The sequence below is a fragment of the Ambystoma mexicanum genome, chromosome 9, assembly GCF_040938575.1.
Source record: "Ambystoma mexicanum isolate Mex_15411 chromosome 9, UKY_AmexF1_1, whole genome shotgun sequence".
Classification (NCBI taxonomy): domain Eukaryota; kingdom Metazoa; phylum Chordata; class Amphibia; order Caudata; family Ambystomatidae; genus Ambystoma; species Ambystoma mexicanum.
The window spans coordinates 1,459,117,089-1,459,143,503 of record NC_090931.1 but is presented as its reverse complement, the minus strand read 5'-3'; the positions used below and the strand labels follow the sequence as shown (position 1 = coordinate 1,459,143,503).

At 47.7% G+C, this 26,415-nt stretch overlaps 1 protein-coding gene across 4 annotated transcripts in view; it reads left to right on the top strand.

Moving 5' to 3' along the window:
- The window catches only part of SPEG (striated muscle enriched protein kinase), a 2,620,794-nt gene that overhangs the window by 2,162,180 nt on the left and 432,199 nt on the right, over nucleotides 1-26,415 (top strand). For all 4 annotated transcript variants that reach the window (XM_069616880.1, XM_069616879.1, XM_069616881.1 and 1 more), the window contains one exon: nucleotides 21,858-21,974. In XM_069616880.1, coding sequence (XP_069472981.1) covers nucleotides 21,858-21,974 — 117 coding nt within the window. The remainder of the gene's footprint in view (nucleotides 1-21,857; nucleotides 21,975-26,415) is intronic.

Sequence of the window (26,415 nt, the reverse complement as noted above, 5' to 3'; positions counted from 1 at the left end):
CCACTGAGCACCCCGCCCGGCGTACAGCCGAAAGGTAAGGCGGCACCTGCTGCACCACTCAATGGGCCCCTCGCATTGCCTAACTGCCCACCGGCCTCCCCTCGCTCTCGCTTTGAGCCCGAGGGGCACTGCTGCACGGGGTCTTAGCCTTTTAAGGACACTTCACAGCCAGAGGAGACAGCGGCGACTATGGCTGCAACCCTAACCCATCGTCTAGCAACATTGCCAGGCGGCACACACGCGGCCCGCAGCTCAGAAGAGATCGGGCTATCCATTCAGCCCTCACTGTTATGCGCAGCACTGGTGGGGGGCCAAGCCCGGTTGGCAAGGTTGCTCGCCTGACCCTGCTCATCCCAGCACAAACCCTACAACCGAGGCCCTATCCAGCAAGTAAGATTGCAGCACTCCTGGGGGAGGCAGGCCTACTGTTGCGTTGGACCCACTCCCAATAACACCAGGGGTGGAGCTCTACACCACAACGGCATCGACCGGGCGTAAGCAGAGCCTACAATGAGCAATCAATACTATTAGAACCCTTGCTGCACTCCATAAAAGTCTATCAATGGTCAAAACAAAAGAGCACATCGATAGTTGCCAACCACTCACCTCCAGCCCTATCCTGCATGCATAAAGAGGGGTGAGTCGACCCCCACCCAAACTATTCAAGAGAACCAGAGCACAGGAAGGGGCACAAGCAGTGAAGAATTGACCTGGTGAAAGCAGAGGGGATTATAACACAATCGCCAAGAACCGTAAGACAACAAAGCAGACGGACATCTCCATGCTGGTGATAACTCCTGTGGCGGAGAAGACAAAGCGAGGGGACTGAAGCAAAGCCATGGCTTTGGGAATTCATTCAGAAGCGGCGCCTGACCAAGCAGCGCAAGCGGTCACGAAATCTGACCTCCAAGAGCTACTATCGGCCATCACCAAGGAATATCAGAAGGGCACCGAAGAGGTGATGAGCAAGATATCGACCCTGGACAAGCGAGTGGTGGAAAGAGAAAACAGAACAGTGGAAATTGAAACTACACTGTACAAACAAAATTTTGAAATAGGGGAGGGCGCAGTCAGGATTGCGGCGCTCAAAACCAGATGTGAGGCACTCGAATTCAAGCAGGAAGATGCAGAAAACCAATCTAGGCGCAACAACATCCCCTTACGAGGAATCCCAACATCGGTCTCCGACGCGGAACTGGAGCACTACATAAGCAATCTATTCCGCTTTGTCCTGACCTTGCCAGACAAATCTTCCCTAGAACTTGATAGAGTGCATAGAACGAGAACAAAACAGAGCGCGTTCACTCCACCTGATGTACCAGCAAGAATACACTTCTATAAAGTGAAGGAGGAGATAATCCGGGAAGGCCGGAGTCCAGCCCGCATACACTTCAGGGATGCCTTGATCTCCTTGTATCAGGACCTAGCAGCCGTCACACTCACGAAAAAGAAAAGGAAAAGGAAAAGGAAAGCCCTGAAACCCATCACAGAATGGCTCAGTGAGAAGAAGGTCCCATACCTCTGGGTATTCCCTACAGCCCTAACCTTCACCTGGGAGGGTTAGCCTTGGCACATCCACTCCCCAAGGGAGGCAAAGAGAACGACCCCAATAAGGGAGCTCCCGTCACGGAGGACACATCAAGGGACTCGTTGAAGTCCTGGATCCGGGTGGATGGACGACGCAGGATCAGACGCCCCCCGTCCAAAAGTAAAACGAACAACAAACACTGAAAGCGGAGGAACCTCTCTTGCGCACTCTACCTGCGGAACAGACCGCCATGAACCGGGGCTACAGTGGGTCAGCCATCTCCATCATGACCCTTGAAAAACAAGACCAAGCTGTGCCCCTAACTCTCCACGCCGCAACCCCACTTGGCTCCCGCACGACACAACAGCTCAACATGAACCCTGCAGAAAAGGGGGACCGAATCCCTAGCTGCAGCAAGCACAGACCACAACACCTACGATACGAGAATCGCCAGAACGCCAAGTTTCACCAAAGTTATGAGGCACAGTTGCCTCCTTACGAGTTGGTTACTGTGGCCTAGCAGGTTGCCCCGTTGGTCGACGGCTGGTCCTGACAACCTGTTCTTTCTGGGGAGGGATTGGGGGTGGCAGGGAGGTGGGGGGCGTGACACAAGGAAAGGAGGGAGTCTCTAGAAGTGAGCAAGACATACAGCAAAGGAAACTGCTTATCAAGGGAGGCTTAAAATGGACCACAAGCAGACACAAAATCACCTACAGGAGCCACAGGGGCACCACACAGTACTACAAGGCACTGTCCAGATGATGAACATCAATAAGGAATTTACCATGATAACATGGAATGTGCAGGGACTGAACTCCCCTGGGAAAAGCAAATCGGTTGAACGACGGCTTTCCCAGCTCGCTGCAGACATAGTCTTCCTACAGGAGACTCACCTCCTGGTGGAGGACAAAAGACGGATCAATTTCCATCGATACCCCAAACGTTATTTTGCCTCATCAGGTCAAAAGAAAAGAGGAGTGGCCCTACTAATCAGCTGCAAGCTCCACCTAACGCAAATCACAGTCAAGAGAGACCCGAAGAGGAGATACCTCCTGCTTAAGGGCCTCATGGTCGAACTACCGATTACCTTAGCTGTAATATATTGCCCATACAACGCACAAGACCGCTTCCTTCGCAACATCTTGCCAACTATAACTACTTTTGCAAAGAACCGCTTGCTAATCAGAGGCGATTTCAACCTAACTCTGGACCCGACTACCGATAAAACATTGCCGCCCACCAGGGAAGACTTCACCAAAGCATTAGGGATGGCAGAATTACTAAGGGAAACAGAGACCATAGACATTTGGAGACTAGCCAACAAGGGGGCCCGGGACTACACATTCTACTCGCACGTCCACAGAGGATTTTCAAGGATAGACTTGCTACTTGCATCCAGCGCTCTCTTCCCATGCATAGAAGAAATACAAATTGGGCACAGGATAATATTAGACCATGCCCCAGTGATTGTGCACCTGCGAGTGCAAGGCCTGCCGGACCCTACACAAAGATCCTGGAAACTGCAATACCACATCCTAACAGACATTGCAACCACCACAGAGCTAGCGGAATATCTCACAAATTATTTTAAGGAAAACACAGCAAACGATACCTCAGAGGCAATCGTCTGGGACGCAATGAAGCCAGTAATCAGAGGGGTAGCAATCAACTGCACGGTTGGGCAACAAGGCAAACCGTTTGCTGATGCACAAACTTAAAAATCTGCACACAAGGAATAATATCCAACGCCTACTAGAGCCAAACGGCAAACACTGCTACGCGGAATCAGTAAAACTGAGGATAATGACGAAGTACCATAGGGGCATCATGTCTGGCGCTCTAACGAACAACACAGTGCAGCTTCAATACCTATCCACTGCCCAAAAAGGAGTTATGCATCCTCAATTGGAATCCCTAGAGTTACCAGTTACGACGGAGGAGGTGGTGGACACTATTCACTCCCGAAAGAACACAGCCCCGTTCCCGGATGGACTAACTACCCAATTTTACAATAAATTCACCCACATTTTAGCCCCCCACTTGGCAAGCCTATATAACTCATTTCTTTCAACTGGGTCCACTACCCCGTCTATGGAAGAATCACTAACAGTTCTGATTACGAAGCCGGGAAAAACTTGGAACACTGTGTATCATATAGACCCATCACTCTAATGAACAATGACGCCAAAGTATTCTCAAAGATCCTTGCGCGCAGGCTGGCACAAATCCTTTCAGACTTAATTCACCCAGCACAAACGGGATTCATCCCAGGCTGCAGCACACTGGACAACACCAGGGGCACCCTAAAAATAATAGAATCAGCAAATAGGAATGGAAAGGTGATGGCGGTCATCTCACTTGACGCACACAAAGCGTTGGACATGCAGGAATGGTGACACATAAGGGAGACCCTAAACTACTTTGGATTCGGCCCAAAATGTGTGAAATGGACTCTAGCCAATTACCAACACCCCACCACGACACTCAGAACAAACTGCGCCAGATGGGCCAAAATTGCCATTACTAGAGGCACCCGACAGGGGTGCCCCCTGTCACCGCTCATATTTGCGCTCTCCATGGTGCCGTTCGCCAGCAGGATCTGGCAAAACCTGTCTATGCACGGGATGAAGTAGAGGGGGAGTCCTACAATATAGCCCTGTATGTGGACGACGTTCTACTGACTGTAACCCCGACCGAAGCATCCATGAGGGCGCTGTGGCAAGAATTAGAAGCATCTGGATTCAGGGTAAATTTTGCAAAATCAGCAGCCCTAGGCATCAATATGCTGAGAAAACTTAAGGAGATTCTGGCTGACAGATATCCTGTCCCATGGGCGAAGACCCACATCAGCTACCTGGGAGTCCAGATGCCAAGCAAAACCGAAAGAACGTACAAAGTGTAACTTCCCCCCACTGTTCAAAGAACTACACAGTGATTTAATACGCTAGCAGAAATAAGAGGTGTCGTGGATTGGGAGAATCACAGCACTAAAGATGAATCTGGTCCCAAGACTGATCTATTGTTTTCTGGCCCTCCTGTTAGCCATCCCGAAAAAGGACAGCCAGCAACTACAAGCGGACATCCTGAAATACGTCTGGGATGTAAAGACGCCGAATCATGCTCAGGGGCTCGGCATCCGGCGGTCTGGGGGTCCCGGGTGTCGCCATGTACTGTCTCGCAACGCAACTCTTGCAGGCCTTCATGTGGAAATTAAGCACCAACCAACCCCGCTGGAAAAAGCTGTCGGAAGACTGGAGTCAGAGCCCACCAGAATCACTTCCGCACATAGTAAGGCCCCGGGCCCCTCCTAACTCAGGCCCCCTAGCAGCGACGAGGAACACAGTGGAGTGTTGGCAGAAAGCGGCTCGCCAATAGAACTGCAGAAGCACCGTGGGCCCCCTCTCTCCAATCTGGGACAACCTGGACTTTACACCAGGAATCACACCAAACTTCTTTGAAAGGTGGAAGGAAGGAGGTCTGTAGAACTAGGAGCCTAAAATTAACAGCACTAGAGTGAACTCTAACAGCGCGCTCTCCCCCAGGCAGGATATCCACCCTGTATAAATTACTAAACAGAACGGACCCCAGAAAAAAAGAAGCCTACATTCAGAAATGGGAAAAGGACATAGGCAAAGACTTAGGGTCGGAGGAATGGGGCCACATTTGGACATGAGTACACAAAAGCTTGAAGTGCACCACCAACAAAGAAGGAGCAATTAAAGTATGCTACAGGTGGTATTTAACACTGGCTATCTTAAACAAAAGCAATCCCACAATTACAACACAATGCTGGAGAGGCTGCTCAGACACAGGCACGCTGTTCCACCTCCTGTGGTCGTGTCCCAAAACCACACAGTTCTAGAAAGAAGTACTGGAACAAATCAAACTGATCACAGGTCTCTTGCTCCCATAGTACCGGGTATAGTCCTTCTGGGAGCTACAGGAGAAGGTCAGTTCCCATTAACTGGCCGCATAGCGGATCTGTGCTCTCACCTACTTACAGCATCAAAAATCTCGATTGCAAGACTATGGAAACAGCTCAAGGGCCCAGCGATTCCCATGTGGTGGTCCAAGTGCTGGTACATAGCAGTGGTGGAAAAAATAACAGCCTTTCGATTTGGAAACAGGAGCAAGTTCTACAACCTGGGCACCCTTTTTGGACTATGCGCAACAATTCCTAGGAGTGGTGAGAAAACCCCAAACCCTTCGTTGGCTAGCAAAGCAGGACTAAAAAGCCAGCCAAATAACTGCAGGAAACCCTGAGCCATAGTCCGAAGAAATTGGATCCCAGCACCAAGCATCCTTCCTGACTCCAACTACATGAGCATTGCGATTGGACGCACAGACTTGAAGCCCTCACTAACATAACCCACTGAGCAGTAGCTGTTCCCCCTTTGCACCCTCCGACCCTCCCGCCCCCAAGGACTTATTTTGTTACGTTCATTGTTTGTTTTATGTTGGTTTTTGATTTATTTACCAATTTTCACATAACTCAAATGATGTTTGATGATATTTTTGTAACTTGAAACACAAAGAGATTCAGTGAATAAAACATATTAAAATCCAAAGATCACATTTACAAAAAAAATGATTAAATAAGTTAAATGAGATGAAAAACTCTAATTTCGTCTCAATCATGCCCCAAAACCTACTTCTAACATACCAGACACGAGCAATAAAATTAGCAGTTGCTGATATAATTTCCACAGTAGCTGCGGTTTTCAAAAGCTCAAGTGACTCTCTTATGTTAAGAATCTTATCTGCAGTCAATAGAGGAATGATACATTTCTATCTTGCCTTGGCATATAATTATAATAGTCAAACATAAAATATATTTCATGTTCAATAGAGTGTCAATGGGGGCGTGGCCAACCGCCGAACGATGCAGACATGAGCCGCCATTGCTCTTGAGCCGCCAGCCAGATCCTGAGCTAAATCCTGCGAAAACGAGCCGTTGTGGACCGTTCAAAACTGCTCATATAACTGTCCGAATACGGGCTGCATCGATCCCTGCATGAGCGGAGCAGAACCAGTGCAGGATCCCGAAGATATGGCCACCAGTAAACACGGACTCGGAGCCGCGCTCAGCACCCAAGATGGCCTCCGATGGCTCGCCGAAAGCAGTACGAAGGGAATACCGCACAGTAACCCGACGCCAGCGATGATAGAGGAGGTTGCAAACCACACCTGGATAAACGGGGATCACCCCTTACTGCGAGACCCCGACGCTGTTGATGCCTGAAACTCGAGGAGATGTCGGCGCTCTAATCACTGAGAGCGCTGCGACGTGATTGGCTTCCCCACCCTGGCTGCGGCCTGAGACAGGACTGAGATGTCGATCTGGCTTCCGAGACTGATGGGTCTCGGCCGGACTCAGCCAACACACCCCTGAGGGTCTGGATCCGTTGGGCCTGCTCGCTGAGACATCGCCACTACACGCCAACGGAGTTTCAACTGTCAGCAACAACTTGGCCGCTCCACTCCGCGCAAAGCGCCCGTGGACCCTCCTGCGCCCCTGAGACGACAACCCCCGCAGCACTGAATACCAACATCGCGGTGAGGAGAGGAGGGTGGCGGCACACTGGAACTGGGGATTGTGATCGATGCCCTCAACCCCCCCCCCCCAACGTCTGAAACTGCCTCTACTACCATCTCCACGACACAAGTGCGGTGGAAAAATGGGGTAGGATAAGCCGAGGAAATCCTCGACGCAAAGTCGAATTGAACAATACGCAACAACGCCCGTATCTCACTCTCCTGAACAGCTGCCAATAGCAGAAGCAGCTCCCATGGAATATGAGATCTCCCTCCGTGATATAATGAGGGCCATTGCCAGCTCCAGAACCTCGATGGAGAAAAAAAAAGGATATCATAGGCGCAGATGTCTCCCTGCAAAAACTAACCGCACACACTGGAGAGGCCGAGGCGAGGATCTCGGAAACTGAAGACTCCATACGAGGGGCGAATAGCCAGATGTCCGGCATGATGGCACGGATTAAGATCCTAGAATCAAGAGTGGATGACAGCGAAGGAAGGTCTTGGCGAAACAATATCCGCATACTCGGCCTCCCGGAAAAGGCAGAAGGAGATTGTATGGAACTGTTACTCGAAGATTGGCTGATAAATACATACGATGCAAAGACCTTCTCCAAATTTTTCTCCATAGAACGAGCCCATCGCATACCGACTGGGAAGGCTGTTTCGGGCGCACCCCCGCGAACAGTCATTGCAAGGTTCCTAAATTATAGAGACAGGGACGCACTGCTCCAACTGGCAAGGTCAAAAGGTACAGTCACATAAAACAGATCGAGAATTGCTTTCTTCCCTGACTTCACCAGAGAAGTACAGAAAGCGCGCCAATCCTTCGATCCACTTAAAAAACGCCTGCAAACGATGGGAGTCAAGTACGGATTGGTATTTCCCGCCCAGTTAAAAAATGTTCATAAAGGCACATCTGTCCACTTTAGTGACCCCAAGGAGGCTTGGAACTGGGCGGAAAGGAACATAGACGGAGACTGGGGCGCTGAGGGGAGGCAGAGAGGGGAGCGAGGCAGACCGCATCCTGAACGACCACCGGAAATGGAACCCCAGCTGAACCCGCACATTGCAATCCTGCATCAAGCACAAGAATAATTAGTCAAAATGTCGTTCCCACGAAAGAAACTGCCAAATGAAGTAGGCTAAAAAGCCAATCTAGACAACGCAAACCCGAACCACATGGCAAAACAAGGCTGGCGACTGACCAGGTACCCCCCTCGAGACGACAAAGGGAACTCGAAGTACCCTGAGAAGGTGCTCTACAACCAAGCTTCAACTGGTACCCGGTTCACGGGATCCAGCTGTGCCATGTCTCGCGGGCTGGTGGTACCTCCAGACTGGAAAGCCCCGCTAAAGCAAGGCAGGCGCATGCTAGTTGAAGCTTAACTGGTTTATATGTTTATGTTGGGCCGACAGATGCTTCAGTTGGGGATGGAGTATGGGGAGGGGGGAGTTGGAATTGTTAAAGTTTTTCAACGTTTAGCATACAATGACAACATGAGAATACTATGAGAGGCATTTGCTGCAATAAGATTCGTCCAGCTGTTCTCGGCGCAGATGCAGTCTACGGAATGCACCCAGGAACCACACATTCAAATCCTTGATGGCACCTGCATTGACTCCTAATAACAAACACCTAAAGCTCATAACCTGGAATGTGAATGGCCTGGGATCCAGCATTAAATGAAGACTAGTGCTGCAATACATAAACGGACATTCCCCGGATATAGCCCTCTTAACCGAAACGCACCTGGCGGGAACCACATGTAAACTGTTCCAGAGATCCAATTACCGCACAGCGATGCATGCGGGCTTCTCCACAGGGGCGAGAAGAGTGCTGATACTGATCCACAAGAGACTACCGCTTGAAATCAAAAAAGTAATACGTGACACAGGCGGGCGATACTTACACCTGCAAGCGTCAATATGGAACCAAACTCTGGCGATTACGGCAATCTACTCCCCACCAGCCCCCCTCAACACCTTGCTAGCTGACATTACCCCTATCCTGGTGACAGGAATGGCAGATACATGTATAATAGGAGGAGACTTCAATGAAGTAATGAACAATGCCTTAGACCGTACACACCTGCGGACCAGAAATCCTAACACTGTCACCAGACTTGCTGCCTTTGCATCCGCACTGGGGCTCCGGGATACGTGGCGAGAACTGCACGGAGAAGAACATGAGTACTCCTTCCATTCAGGAGCACATGCCTCAATGTCTAGGATAGATTATTTCTTTCTTTCATCCCAGAGCATTCATAAAGCCTGTAACACATCGTTTTATCCAAGAGGCATATCCGATCATTCCCCACTACTAGTGGAGCTAGAAACGGAGAGACCACGCCGCCGCCCACCTGGCGCCTTAACTCCTACTACTTGGGGTTTCCAGAACTACAAGAAAAAATAGAAACGGCCACCCCCGACTATTTCGAGCTGAATGCAGGCTCGACGAATGACCCCTCCATCCTGCGGGAAGCGTACAAAGCAGTCCTGCGAGGCGAGATCATATCATGGACTTCCGCCAAGAAAAAGATGCAACGCGAGTTGATCACTGACGTCGAAAAAGAAGTTGTGACTAAGGAGGCAGAACATATCTCCAGCGACACCCCCCAGACACATAGAGCCCTAATGTTGGCACAGAAAAAGTTACATAATCTGTCGCTAGATTGTGCCCAAAAAGCACATGAAACAGGGGAAAAAGCAGGCAAGATGCTCGCATGGTTAGAAAAACATGAGGAAGGTCAACGTACAGTAAAAAACTTCAAAACAAGAGAAGCCAAAATAGTCTCCACTGATGCGGAAATAGCAGAATGCTTTGCTGACTTCTACGAAGGACTCTATGCGCCTCCCACCGATACACCGAATAGCTCCATACTGAACGAGGTGGATCTACCCTTCCTCACCATGGAACAAGCTGAATCGCTGGACGGCAAAATAACAGAGGAAGAGATCTCGACAGCCATAGCACAACTCCAGGCCGGCAAAACCCCAGGTCCCAACGGCTTCCCTGTTGACATTTGGAAACGCCTGAGCCATTTAGATTTACCTACGCACCTACTCAATCTGTTCGAAGACTCCCTACTGAAAAGCGTGCTCCCGCCAGTCCTCCGAAAAGCCACGATAATCGTGATCCCAAAAGAAAGCAAACCTCCGGATGAATGCGGCACCTACAGGCCCATATCACTGATCAATACTGAAGCAAAGATATTGGCCAAGGTGCTAGCGAACAGACTCCAGACGGTCATCACAGCACTGATCCACCCGGACCAATGCGGCTTCATGCCCCAAAGGTCAACCAGAATGAATATCCGTAGGCTGCATCTGGCCTTGGAGAGAGCGCCCACTCTGCAGCAGTCAGCGGCATTGTTGGCCATAGACTTCGAAAAGGCCTTTGATTCAGTGTATTGGGAGGCATTGTGGGCAATTATGAGGAAATTAACTTCGGCGAACCATTTATAAAGTGGGTCCAGCTATAATGACCCCCTGGCAGAGGTGAAAGTGATGGGTGGCTCTCGCATGTCTTACGATTGGGGACGGGCACCAGGCAAGGATGTCCCCTCTCGGCAATGCTGTAATCGAGACACTGGCAGTCATTCTGCGGGATACGGACACATGGTCAAGCTTTCGCTGGAACTCAGAATGGGAGGACAAAATATCCCTCTATGCGGACGACCTCCTGATATACTTAGGTGACCCGGCAATCTCAGGCCCCATAGTCACTGCTATCCTAAGAAACTACAGAACCTTTAGCGGCCTCAGGGTGAACTGGCTCAAGTATGTGCTCTTCCCTGTGAAGGGTGTGGACTGTATACCACCACAGGGCTCCCCCTATCAGATTGAGCTCACACATTTGCGGTATTTAGGCATCATCCTCACCAATGCCCTCGACACTTATATACCCCAAAACCTATACCCACTAGTGAAGAAATTCGAACAAGATGTGGTCCACTGGGAGGCACTACCACTGACACTGCTAGGCAGAGCAGCGCTCTTTAAGATGTTAACCCTACCCCGATTCCTGTACATCCTGCAAAATGCCCCTCTCCATATCCCCGCGGAAGAATTCCGTAAAATAGATGGAACAACACGCAAGCTGCTGTGGGAAGGGAAACACCCGAGGATAGCCCTCAAAACCCTGCAACGTTCAGTCTGGGAAGGGGGATAGGTCTCCCCAACATCCAAGTTTATTACTGGGCGACCCAAATGGCGACAATCAATGATATTCTACATGGCAATCCAAAACTCCCACATATACAAGCGGAAATAAACGAAAGGCATGACGTGTCCCCGCTCAAAAGTCTCTATGGGAAACAGTGTTGCCCTCCCGAGCGTTTGATAGTGGCACAGACAACACAAATATGGAAAGAATCCCATAAATATATTGGCTGGGATAATAGAATTACTCCAGTCCAGCCTATCTGGAATAACGCCCATCTCACAGGCCTCAGTAGACTCCCAAAATGGCCTGGCTGGGCCGCAGCCGATATACACACTCTACAACAGATATTTGTGAATAACCAGCTCCTTCCATTTTCCGAGATCTCTATTCAATATGCCCTCCCAGCTACCGAATGCTACCACTACGAGCAACTGCACCATGCCCTTTCAGCTCAAAGGGACCAAATGATATGCCGGAATGCACGCCTATAGAGCGAAATATAGTTGTAGACAAGGTAGAAAACAAAGTCACCATGTACAATGCCATTTCAGCCTTTGCCACGACAGAACTATCAGGCCTGAAGCTGAAATGGGAAGGAGATGTTGGCCCAATACTCCCCGAAGATTGGATTTTGGCCATGATGCACCCCAGGGAAGAAGCAATCTCGGCCAGAATCAGACTTATCCAACTAAAGATCCTCCACAGAATATACTACCCGTGTCTAACACTGTATAACTGGGGGAAAGCAACCGATCCCAAATGTCTGCACTTTAAACAGGAGGAGGGTACCTTCTACCACATCCTATGGCAGTGCGCGCAAATACAATACTTTTGGAGACAATGGCCCTCATTACGACCCTGGCGGAATACGAAAAACGATGGCGGAAATGTAATACCGCCATCGAATACCGCCCGTTGCGATCATGACCCGTCACCGTAAAGTACGATGCGATTAGCGACACCGTAGTGAACGCCAACGATAACTGCACCAAGTACGCGCACGCGCGCCGTGCAAAACCGCAATATCCGCCATGGCGCAACGGTACGCGAATGCTGACCCCAGCGGACATTCACCTAACGCCATCAAGCATGGCGGAAAGTACCATTCCGCCATGGCGAGAACTACGGCATCGCGAACCAACCGTAATGGCCCTACTGAGTGCCTGTACTCCACTCCCTGGCCACATTGCACAACTCCTCGTAGGCGCAATGCAGTCACACCATGCAACCAGTGAAATGTACAAGTCACCCATGCATGCCAACGAACAAATGCATGCAGGGGCCCCAAGTGCCCTGTGAGTGGCCATCCACAATTGGCAACACACCATTGCCGTACTGATGCAGCACAGGCATCTGAAGGTGCAAGTACACCAAAATGAACTGAAAATTCCATGACACAAAACAACAACAGTCCCCCATCGCTTGCCACCAGTGTAAACCAACAGTCAAAGCAGTAACCTGAGGGAGACTGCACCAGCCCTGTACACATGCCAGTAGTCAAACCAACCATCAGCATAAGCACGTACCACACAACTGTACCCAGAAGCCGGGACCCAATGCAGAACACCTCACAATACATCGCGCCACAAATCGGAATATGCCACATTACTAGCAAAGAATAACGCTACACAGTTAATATCTGAATATAAATTTAATGCACATCCAAATCACCAAGCCATACAGCCATTTGAGCATTAACTCACAAATGATCAGCATTACTGTGGGCTGCATCCGCAATAAATGACCAGCTTCCCCATGTGTGACGCCCTGTACCTTCATGGCACACAGGGGCTACATCCACGTCCAAAAACGCAACATGGAAGCGCCTAGGACCGCAGGCCCGTCCCATGAAGTAGGCACTAGTCCAGCTGGAAGCTAGGTATGCTGCACCTAGCCACTAGTACTGCGTAAGGGCATGTGGGCCATTGGCGATCGTCCCATAAGATCGTAATGGTGCTCCACTGATTAACTCGAAGCTGCAGGTGTCGACTGTAGAAGCCATCTGCAGGAGTGGCGTACAGATGGCAGCGGCAGAAGGGGAGGAGATACCTGTCACCCAAATGAAAATAAAGATAGTATGGGCATCCGAACTTCATATGTATTACTCACTTCATTCAACACACCAAACCTACAACCATATGCATGCTAGCCCACTCATAAGGATCAATTGCACCCAAAAATCACTTGCGAATCATTACGACACAAATCGAGGTGAATACACTATTTCAAACGAGTGTCTGTGTGCATGCGCCTGTCAGAACAGGATCCATCAGATGGGATCATCAACGTGCATAGACACAAGTGATTGAAGGCGCGTCGAGACAGGGAGGGTTCAACAAGGGCAGACAGACGATGGTCCCACTATGGCAGCCTTGCATCACATAGCGCAGGGGAAGGGGATAGATTCCAAATAGCCATGTACATGGCAGACTCCCAATTAAATCATCTTTCCATGCATCCATTCATCATTCCCTCATCCCGTAATGAAAACGCCTGAATATTCACTCACATAACATTCGAAATTTCCATTGAGTATGTGCGTAATGCAGCCTTCAAATTCCACTGTGCTCCTGCCCGGATTCCTTGTGTAGTGAAGTCACATGTATTTGGGAACGTCCTGCCTTATCGTCCACTACGCTATAGCGCATCCCATTCAAATCATATCAATCATTGCATTCCCGTCATGGGCCCTGTCCCAAGGACATTCAACAATAGAACGTTACATTTCCAGTCAGACCTGTGGGCGTCTCCACGCCGCTAGTTGAAAACCGAAAGCGCTGTCCTTCGAATTCCTAATTTGCAACATCACGTTGAAAAGGCATCTGTGAACGCTTGTATTCACAAATACATCTATGCAGTGCGGCTGTGTGTGAAAATGGTAACTGGCCTCAATCACTGATGGGACTCCCCGCCGTCGGTGAACGTCGGTACAGTGCTGCATGAGGGTCCACCGTTGATCGAGCACTACATTCCACTGACCCTTCACAAGTCTGCTCGCGAATGCAAATATCGTATGTGCAACAATGGGACCATAGCAGAATTAACATATAAACCAATATTCCACAGCCTTCGGGATTAAGAACATGAATGCAAATGCAAGATGCCATGCGTCGAATTGCAGCGTCGTGTGCGGGACGTGCTCGCACGAAAGGCATTGCAGCTGACACAGGTGGAATGAATCACCACAGGTGAAGGCTATACAGCCTGAAAACACATAAATTGCATACCCAAACCCCTCCCACAACCACACCCACTCCAGAATGCTACCGGCAGGACTAGCGATGTTGGGCCTGGGGGACCTGATTGCACTGCAAGTACTCCAACTTCAAGAAGAAGACGAACGCCAACTACTACAACAACCGGCCGCACAGAGGAGACGCAGGAGGAGGAGGAGGAGGGCAAGGCATGGCCAGCAAGCCCCACCAGCACAGCCACTACCACCACGCAGGCAGCCCGCAATCCCACGCCTCCGAGCTAATCCGTTCAACCTCACAGCTGAGCAGATCCACACCCTCTACCGTTTGGACCGGGACACCATAACCGCCATTGTCGACATGACACACGCTGACCTTGTCAGCATGATAGATAGCCCAACCGCCATCCCACCCCTACTGAAGGTGGTGTCTGTACTCCACTTCCTGGCCACAGGCACCTACCAGCACACAGTCGGACAGTTGCATGGCATTTCACAGCCACTATTCTCACGGACACTATTCCAAGTGCTTGATGCCCTCCTGAAGCACTCAGACGACTACATCACTTTACCACGCTTGGAGCAGGAGCTTACAAACACAAAAGTGGGATTCCATGCACTTGGCGGCATACCGGGTTGCATTGGTGCCATCGACTGCACCCATGTGGAATTGGTTGTCCCACATGCCATGGAGGCCCAGTACCGCAACCGGAAACAATATCATTCTATCAATGTACAAATGGTGTGTGACTCCAACAGGATATTTACACATTGTTCTGCCCGATTTCCAGGATCAACACATGATTCTATGGTCTTGCGGAACTCTAGAATACCACGCTACATGGAGCGACACGCAGGGCGCCGATCCTGGCTACTCGGTGAGTCTCATTTAATGCATGAGTATGTGGGGTAGGTGATGCGTGAATGACCTGGCAGGAAGGGGAGGGGTGCGTACGTAGCAATGACATTCCACAAACATCCTTTCTTGTCCACATACAGGTGATTGCGGGTATCCACTGAAGAGATGGCTCCTTACACCAATCCGGAACCCACAGGACCAGCATGAGGAGGACTACAACCATGCCCACTCACGTACCCGTGTGGTCATAGAACAGGCATTCGGCCTACTGAAGGCTCGTTTCCGCTGCCTCAGCAGGTCTGGCGGGGCACTCCTGTACCGCCATGAGAAGGTGGCAAAGATGGTCATGGCATGTGTCATGCTACACAACATGTGCGTACGTAGGAATGTGGCCATGCCCCCCGACGCAGAACTGCTAGCACCTGAAGATGGTCATGATGAGGGTGGGGATGTGGCAGCACCTCAAGGGGTCCGCGAGGCACAGGAGGCCCGTGAATTACGTCAGAATCTCATAGATGCATGCTTCTAGCACTCACGCCTGGTGGCTGTTACATGGACACGGAACTTGTGGCACTGTGTGTGTCTGGAACATGCACAATGTGGACTGTACGCCAAGATAGGCCTCGTACACAGAGATCAATGTCCACACATCTCATTGGATGAATATAAAGAATTGTATTGCAGATGTGAAATGACATTACACACCCAATCGAACCGCCACCCAAAAGAAGCACAACACACCCCCTCCACCCTCCTACCCCCCCCGAACACCAGTGTCCAATGACGCTCATTGTCAGTGGGCAGACGCTATTGCAAGCCCCCTCTCCGGGTATCAGGGGCACCCCTGCCTGTGGAGCGCCGGTTCCTCCCAGATCTACGTTGGGGGCTGCCCTGGACGGAACTTGCAACGGATGATGTCTCTGCCTGCTCACGTCCATGCATGTCCCTAAGGGTTTGTGAGAGCTCAGTGAGCACACGGCGCACAGCGGCAAGTTCACCACATACGTCTTTGGACGTCGCATGCAGTTCCCCCCTCAGGCTCTCGGTGCTTCTCTCCATTTGTCCCCTCAGGCTCTCGGTACTTCTCTCCATTTGTCCCCTCAGGCTCTCGGTACTTCTCTCCATTTCTGCCCTAAGTGTCTCTGTAGATGTTTCAATGGCTGCCTTAGAACCCCCACATTCATCAGCATGCTCCTTGAGGAGCGTGGCCATTTGCTGCTGTTGCACTATCATCTGCTCGAGGGACTGTTGCCTCTGCTGGGCCATGCCCATTTGCGGTGGTGTCACAGAGGGGCTGGACGCCTCATGTTGCCTTGCAACAGGCCTTGTGGGGGTTGGCCAGTCGTCGTCTTGTGGGTTCCCCTGCGTGGTTTCCTCATGGTGTACGGGATGATACAAACAGGGGGATTGAGACAGGTCATGGATGTGTCCTACTTCGGCAGCACCGTTTTCTGTGTCGGAGCATGCTGGCATGTATGCAGTGTCACCTGTGGTGCTGCTGCCACCAGAAGCAGTGCCTTCTGTGGCATCCATTGGGGGGACCTGTGGTGCTGCTGTTGTGGACATGCTGGCTGCTGGGGTGCCTGTTGATGCCCCTCCAGTGTGCTGCCACTCGATTTGTGCTGATGCCGTGTCTTGATCTGTGCAGCTGAGGTGGAGGGTCTTTGGCCGTTGGTCTTGGCCCTCTTTGCAGGTGTGCTGGTAGGGGTGTCCTGAAGCTCGTCGTTGGAATCGGACCCTGTGGTGGAGTAAAGGAGGGCGAGCATTATTCATGGGTCTGTGGTAATTGTAATGGCAATTGTATCACATGCATTGGGGTGGTACCTGGGGGTGATTTGGGTCAGGGCCTTGGAGGTGGTCTCATTTTTGTGTGCATTGGGGATGCAGTTATTTTGCAGTCTGCAGTTAGGGTGTGCATGCTGCACATGTAGAGTGTGTTTTTGGGATTTTCAAATATTTATTTATTTAATCTGACTTTTAAGGGGCGCTGTCATGGCAATGTATGTGGTCGTTCTCCTGGACATGTGTTTCTAGTGCACTATGGGGACACATGGTACTTCACATGGTTGGTAATTGTGGATTTGGCATAGTTTCATTTGGGCCACCTACCTGATTCTTCTGATGTCTGCACTCCTTTCTCCATCCCTCCGACTCCCTCTATGCTCTCCATTCCAATGGTGGAGGCACAGATTTCTTCCCAGGGGGTCAACTTGATGGGTGATTCCGATCCTCCCCCGGTAGCTGTGGCAATGTTCCGGTTGGCAGAGAGTATGCTCCGGACGCGTATCCGTAGGTCGTCCCATCGCTTTCTGCATTGCTGTGGGTTGCGGGGTGCGGTCCCCACCGCACTTACCCGCTGTGCCACCAGCGCCCATATGGCCTTCTTGTTCGCAAGTGCCGTCCTGGTCATTTGCGTCGAGAAGACGACGGCAGCGTTCTCCTGGAGGGTCTCTGTGAGCACGGTGAGTTCCTCGTGGGAGAAGTGGACCTGCCGCTTGCGGTCGCACGCTTTTTTAGCAACTTTTCCCATATTTATTTTTTTAACTGGGGTGGCTAACGGGTTGGGATGTGTCTCAAGGGTCGGATTTTTAATGGTTGTGTTGGGATTCTGATTTTATAGGTGTACGGCGTGTTGTTTCCCGTTCCGGCCCCATGTTTTTACTTCCGTTTCCGTATATTTACGGTGACCGTATTTTGCGCTGACCGCTCATTACGGTGACCGCTAAGATGGGTGGCGGAATTGCACCTAGGGCGACGTACGACGGCGGTAAGGGGCGTTTTGGGGTCATTTCCGCCATCGCGGACTTTGCACTTCCGCCATGGCGTAATGCTCGTGCCCGATGGGTCAGAATTAGCCGCACTTTCCTCCATCGTGCAGTGGCGGAAACGCTATTTACGCTATGGCGGTCATGTCAGTTGATTTCCGCCAGGGTCGTAATGAGGGCCAATGTATTAATAGACTCTCGAGGATCATGGGCCGCCCGATACCTAATGACCCCAAACTTCTCCTCCTAGGTATTGAAGAGGAAGGTGAACTGTCCCACTTCGAAAAGCTGCTGCTTTCAACATCCGCAGGGATCGCCAAACGAAGCATTGCACAATTGTGGGGATCAGAAATCTGCCCAAGCTATGACCAATGGTCCGCGGACGTGGATGCTGTTAGCCTGATGGAACGTCGAGTATATCAAGCACAGGGCAGCCCTGGCAAGGTGGATAAAATATGGGGAAAATGGGAACAAGTAGTATGAACACGCAGTGTTTGGGCGAATGAACTACATCACGTAGCCCTGCCATCAAGCCAGGACTTAACATAGCGAAATGTCTCGTCAACATCCGGTTGTGTAGCCAAGACAATAATGCAGCTGGTCTTGTATATGTGTATCTATCCGTAGTGGATGCGCGCCCACACAGTTGTCAGTTTCCATGCGCAATGCCTTATTCATAACTATGCAAATTATGTTTATCGTTATGTTTATCTTCACTTTCATTTTCTTTGTTTTGATTGGATATTGATTGTTCTGTATACATGCACAAAAACCCAATAAAACTTGTTATTAAAAAACAAAATAGAGTGTCAATACAATTCGGACATTTGTCTGTATGAGTTGCATTTCATTTGGCTGTAAAAGATGCAGAAAACAGAATTTCATTAAAAATACTCTTTTCCTCGGGTCTGTTAACCAGGTAAAGTATTTTTTTACAACCCCCAGGTCGTTTTAAATTGTAAATAATGTAAGGTAAACATTCCCAGGGGTTTACTATTTAAAAAGGAACTTAAAAAACAATCTTTAAATGTATTTATTACAGTATCACGTGAGTCTTCATAGTTCGTTCCATTTTTATTCCAAAACCTCGTCAGGTCTAATTCAGAGTATTCCTTATGTACCTGCTCCCCTTCCATATTGGTTGTTCTGTGGATTCAACTAAGTTAAGGTCCAGCCAAAATATAATAGGCTTTATATTCACCTCGTAAGTGGACGCAAACCAAGTTTAGGGTATAAATGCACCGTGGGTGCACTATTGGGTAACCCTGGTATTTTCTTCAGAAACAGTTTTTGCTTGTTTGTAGATGGGTAATTGGGGCATTCACCCAGAATTAAGCCCCATACAAAGTCGCACTGCAGACCTGTGCTTTGTGCACCTTAACAGCTGGAGCTATTGCATTGTCACCAAATCTACTCGAAAAAATGTAATGTGGCTTCCGCTCTTTGTGAAAAAGTTAAGTACATTTACTTAGCACCACTTGGTCTACTCTCAATCTCAGACTAAGGTAAACCATGTAATTGACTTGTTTAATAGGCTCATTAGTAAGCTTAAGACAAACCTTAGTTCTTTTTATTAGATGGTAGGTGGTTATTAACAGTTAAACTATTATTTGTGCAAAATCTGGTTAATATATCAAGTTCGATGAACAACATCAACAGATGACCCTAGTTATTACCAAGCTCTTACCATTACTTTCAAAAATTGTCGTAAGAAAAACAAATGTGCCTTGGACATATATGTACTGAATTGCAACCCAATTGCTCTGATAAAAACATTGCTTTAATAAATACATGTAGAAATACATCATTTGACAAAAGAATGTGGATTGATTGTTGTAGACATAGATCAATGATGACAAATGTTATGGGTGTCAGCTATGACTGGCCTAACCTTGAAAGTTACACAGATAAAACCGCCATGTGATGACCTAGCACAAAAAAACGAATACATAAATGTCTATACTCATGAATCTGAATTATTTAAAGGATTATGATCTAAAGTGCATTGTTTCAACACTGATGGGTATAGTGAAGATTCCTAAAAACGCTGCCCGACATGTTTTCAATCCCTTGCATTATTGCTGGGAGCTCGCTTTTTTAAATGAAGTTAACATATACATTATCATTATTTCGAATATATATTGTCTACAGGAAAGACCACTCTAAATAACAGTTTTACCTTAGTGGCTGTCTTTCAAAAATGTGTTGGAAAATTCTTCTGGTGTGACGATAAGTTTCTAGTAAACTACCAGCAGCCTGCAATTTTGTGAATTTTTTGTGACCTGTCTGGACCAATACAAAGATAGAAATGTGTGGCATTGCTCTAATATATCAAGTTCTTCACTTATACTGGACAACGATTGTGAAAGCAACACCACCTCATCAGCGTATAGCAAAATTCCTATTCTGCTATTTGCATTCACCGGGGGACGCAATCTAGACCTTGGGCTAAGTGAGCACGTTCATCTAAATATAGTGAAAACAGGAGAGAGGCCAGCATGCTGCCCTTCCTTATGTACTTTTTTATATCAAAATCGTCTACGCCCTATTCCCCAGTGCCACATCTTACTCTGCCAACTCCTTTTTAGTATGGAATAACTTTATTGTGATAAGGAGAACAGGCAAAATTCCTTTATCTGTTCGAATTTTCCCAAACATTGTCCTATTCACCCCGTCAAATGTTTTGAAATCGGCAAAGTCTAAGTAAAGGAACATTTTCCTTTGGATGTAGATATTCTTTCACACAGAAAAAAAGCATTGCTCGTTTGTACCTTTATTCTTCCCAAATCCATCTTTTCCTTTATAATAAAATGTTGTCACATGCCAGTCATTAAGCCTTGCAAAACGTATCTTGCTGTTCATCTTTGCCAAACAGTTGATAAGCTATATTGGGCAATAGTTTTCAGCCAAACTATGACCCCTTTTTTGAAAAATGGGTACTATCATCGCTGAGGTCCAGAAACTCAGCAATAAATACAATACACTGATAACATTAAAGAAAGGAGGATAGCTCAGGTGCAACATGCTCGCCTTGGAAGCAAGACGTCACGGAACAACACAGGTTCGGTTTACGCGCTTAGAAACCTCTGGGTATTAAGCGTGTTATAAATAACCAATCATATATACCCCTTTACTGTGCAACCATCACTGCTTCGCAGCTAGGATCATGCTACATAAATGAATAACAAAATATTGTTTCGTAAATATCAACACAATAATAATGTCAATATTTTAAGTATTCCTTACCGACAGATTCTTCCCTTTTGAAGGCACATTAGTAATAGCTGCTATTGTTACCCAATGTAGTTGTCTGCCCAGTGATCCCCTTAAAAATATTGAAATTACTTGATGATCTCTTCCATATATAAGGTTTGCCGTTATGAAATATTCTAATCACCGGGTGATCGCTTTAATATATAACAACCAACTAGTAATACTTTCCTAAATAATCAAATGAACTGGTGATCCCTTCTAAAATATCCAAATCACATGGGAATTACATCCAAAACATCCCTTCACGAAATGTCATGATACCTGTGTTTGCCTGTAGAGCCCATGTCTGTCAGACCTATACCCCCTGTGGGTCCTATTGCCTACAATCCTCATAAAGGTAGTGTAGAGAATCAGATGTCAAAGGGTTTCTGGATATTTTTTGACAGGTGAGTATTTTTTGGGACCGCTACTGGTACTCCATGGCAAATGTGTACGCTGTCTGAGACCCCTTCAGCACCCATATTTTTTTATACTTTTCTACGGCTTTTATAATGATCCTTAGATGTATTTATTTTTCTGTGCTTCCGCTCCCTCAGATTTCCCACCAGTTTTCCACATCAAGCTAAAGGACCAGGTGCTACTAGAGGGTGAATCAGTGACGCTGTGCTGTCTGCCAGCAGCGAGCCCAGCACCCCGGATCATCTGGCTCAAAGGTACGTCTGTGAAAGAAGATGAGCATATGCTGTGGGCAAAATCCCTTCCTGTCACATGTAGGATGTGTGTTCTATCTATCAACGCCTATGTTTCATAGATACAATATAGTGTTTAATATCTTTATAAATCAGAAGTGTTTTTTTTTTCTTTTGTTTTTGGGGGTCGGGTGAGATTTCGATAGGTATTTTTGGAACAAATAGATTAATTTCTGATATAGAGTGCAAAGTCTCTTATGGCTGATAAATTGAGCTTTTGATCTTCACATATTCCAGGGTCTTACTACGCAGATTGTTGAATAATGAAGTTAGTATGTTAAATGTGATTCTACAACCAGTGTATCCTTGTTATTATATGAATAAGATGTCATTTCTTTGCTTTGGCTGTTAACGTTGCCTATAAGCCAAAACAATTGTCATGAGAAGTGAAGATTGTAGATGGAATATGATGAGGGGCACACAGCCTGTGCCTTTTACAGAGCCGGCGGTTAAAGGCAGGCTGAAGAAGAAGTTCAAAGCTCCAGTCACGACACCGAAATGCCTCACCTCGCAACCTGCTCCAGAGACAGTTGTTTCAGCGGCAGCAAGCCGCAAGGCTCGAACACAGCAGAAGTGTGCCACTCAGTCAGATAATGAAAACCAGAAAATGGATGCCTTTGGAAAAAAGGTTCTCACCATTGAAGCTCATGGCCATTCCCACCCACTTCCTACCCATCACCTCTCAAAACACATGCCCTGGGATCTCTTTGAGCTAGCTCTGTGCTTTCTGAGCAGCATTCTGAACGGTAATGGTGTACTCACAGCTATAAACCAGCTTCTGGTGTAATTAAAAGGTGTTAACCAAGAATCCCTTCCTTCAGCCACTTGACATGTAAGCAGTATGGGCATCATTGCATCTGTCATTGCAGAGAAAGTGTGTTACAAACTAGCATTGGCGAATCCAACAATTTGGGCTTCGGTATAGGCATTAGATAGGTATTTTCCAGGCACTGTCAAAAGATACCAAGGTACTAGAACCATGTGCCAGCTATTGCTACATTATGGCCATGTAGTATCATTATGGAATTGCCATAGAAATGCTCAGCCTATACCTACACAAAAGACAAAACTGTTGGCTTTGACAATGCTTATTATTTCATACAGCTACATTTTATTTATTTTTAAATCCTGGTAATAGTTTCCAACGTAGTTCCTCTAATATGCTCCAACATGGAGCCCGCTGCATCATCCAATTTAGTAGCCACAATTTGCCATGCAGATCAGGTATTGTTCTTCGATTAAAGACTGGATTCTGCAAAATATTTTCAATAATTAGTTGCAGTATGGATGCACCTCATTCACCCAGGTTTCCATTAACAGTGTTTCATCAAATAGACATGTAAATATATTAACTTATTTCTATACAATGTGGTGGGTGTGAAGGAGTCAGACACACCTTGGACATTTTAAATTGGTTTATTTAAATGATAGGAAAAAGAAGTATCTTGTCCTATTGCCAGAGAGACTTTCCCTACCTAACCAAACTAACTAAAGGTGCTCGTCTGTCGTCAAAAGGCCACAGAAAAAATGTCCTCAGTCCAAAAACTACTTCTAACTGACCGTACCACTAGAAGTAACAACTAAGGCTTTGCCAAAATGTGCATCTTCTGGTATCTTCCCTTTAGCCAAATGTCTTGGAGCTTTATTTCAGTTTTTTTAAATATAATAAGTCTGATAAGATCACAAGTTGAAAAAAGTAACCCCAGACTATTCTTCCTGGTTCACAGTGTCTTTTTCATGAGCTCCTGTGGCTCCTGAAATATGTTCATAGGTCTGCTATTCCAGAGTGCACAAGACCTATCATTGTTCTCAATATTCACCTTATTGGTTTTCTTGATGTCATCTCTTACAATTTGTCCTCTTACTTTTAGTCTTTCAGACACTGTGTACTCGCCTCACCTTTGGTTGGGGTTTGGTATACCCTTAATAGTGGTGGGACGCCACCACTCCTCGGGCCTCTCTACTGGGCTCCCCTCTATCTTTTTCAGATTCCTTGCATTGATACCTGAACTTGGTTCAGAGCATCTTTCAAAATCTATCAGGTATTTACTAGCAAGTATACTGGGTGACTTTCTCGATGTTTCCCAGTGCATATCTTCCTGTTTAACAACTTTCCTTGGTTTCTCCCAAAATATGTGTTCAGGCTTTTTCAATGCTGCAAAGTCAATATTGTAGCTTTTGGAACTTCATTCACTTAATGCATGTAGTCCCGGCCGACCACCCCCCCACCCCTCTGTTCTACACCGGTTCCTTCACTCGACTTGGGTGGCTTTTCGGGGCTTAGCGTCCCAGTGGGTGAGTTTCTGTGTCTCTCCATCTCCTCTGTCTCAACTTTATGGCAGACCTACTCCTGGAGTCTCGCTGTGCTGCTGAGCTCGGGGTCAAACTGCCGACAGGTGATTTCACCTCTCCCGCGTCCTCTGGTCTCATCGCTGTTGATCAGGCTCCAAGCTCACCACGATCCTGAGTAGTCACGATACCACGTCGGACGGTCTCTATCACTCTGTCCTGACAGCAGTTTCCCTACTATTCAGTGTGCCGGTTCTTCAGCGTCCTCCTTTGATGTTCTCTCCTTCTGGGGTTGCTGCGGGCTCTGCGGCTCCCCACTGCTCCGCCCCTCCAAGGCACAGCTACATCAGAGGGCTTCCCCTGTGTTTGACTTTCTCTTGCTCCTTCTGATCGGTTGGTCCTGTATACATACCAGTTCAGGCTAAAAGGGCCATTCCCTTTCCCATAAAGCGTCGTATTTGATCGAGCATTATCTGGAGCCAAACAGTAGGCCGGAGCTTTCCAAATGAGGCATCTATGAACTAGAGTCATGATTTTAAACTGGATCCTGTCCTCAACAGACAACCAGTAGAGAGCTTCTCTGTCGGCGGTGATGTGATCTGTACTTGTTTTTCTTCTAATTATTCTAACTGCATTATTTTGAATTATTTGGCATTTAGTTATGCATCCCTTGTTTGCTCCTAGCAGTAATGCGTTGCCATAATTAAGCCGGGATAGCATGGTGGCCCTTGCAACCATTGCACAGTTTTCCTCACTCAGGTATGGTTGATGACCTTGAGTAGTCGTAGATAGTATGAGCAGTTTTTGTTTAAGTACATGACCTGTGCTTCAGCTCCCAAGGAAGCTTCCAAGAAAAGACCCAAGGTTTTCACTTTCCCTGCCACAGGGATAGGAGAATCTTTGATGTTAAATGATTCATAATCTCGGCCTCGCTTTGCCTGGGCTTGATGCGATCCGAAGATCATCATCTCTGTTTTACTTCCATTCATCTTTTCCATCCAGGCATCGATGATATTATATACTGCTGCCACCCTGGTGCTGTCGTTAATATAGCAGCCACTCAGTTCCACCACCAGCTGGGTGTCATCTGCATAATTCGTAAAGAAGGCTCTGATGTTATTGAGCACTATGCAGAGACACCTGAGGTAGAGATTGAAAAGGAGTGGTGACAGACTAGCACCCTGTGGTACACTACAGTAGAAGGGGGTTTCTTGCGAGAATTTATCTCCCTAAAGGTTTTTAGATTTTCTATCAGCTACAAATAAAAGCCACCCATCTGGTTGCTTCTTTAGAGCAGTTAGCCAGCTCCTCCAGTGCCCATTGGAGCTGTTGATGGTCCAGGAGATCAAATGCTGCGCTAAAATCTAGTAGCACAAGTAGGCCCGTTTTGCCTTTGTCCAAGATGCTCCTCATATGCGTTTGCAAATCTAGCATTGCTGTTTCTGTGCTGCGAGCCACCCTAAAACCTGACTGTCTAATGTGCAATAAGTCAATTGCCTCGACATATGTTTGGAGTTGTGCTGTGGCCACCTTATCCAGAACTTTAAGAATAAAGTTATAGTTGGTTATGGGGTGCATGTTTCCCAGGTCCTTTTGGTCCAAGCCTGGTTTTTTCACCAAGGGCATGATGGTGACTGTCTTAATGCTTTCTGGTATAGTGCTATCTCTAAAGGAGGCATTCGCTATTCTAATAAGGAAAGGTGAAAATATTTCTTTATTGTCTAGAATTATTTTTGGAGGGAGTATATTTTCAGCACAGGAGGTTGGTTTCATAGATGTAAGCAGTTTTACCATGCCCTCTGTGGTGATTGGATGGAAATTATAGCGTCCTTGGCGGTTCTATAATTTATCTGGGACTGTCATGCCTAGCTGTGCTTTGGGAATGGTTTACGCTATTGTTATCAATTCCCTTGCTTTCTTGATTTTATTAGCGAAAGCCTCTTGCCCCTTTTCATAATCCTCTTGGGATGGGAGAAAGGGAGGAGATAGGGCTTTCGGTTTTTCCAGTGATTTAAGAATTTCAAACAACTTGCTAGTAGAATTGGAAGCTGACGTGATCTGGTTGATGAAATAGTTTATTTTTTGCTTGAATGTTGCCCTTTTTGTAGCATTTCTC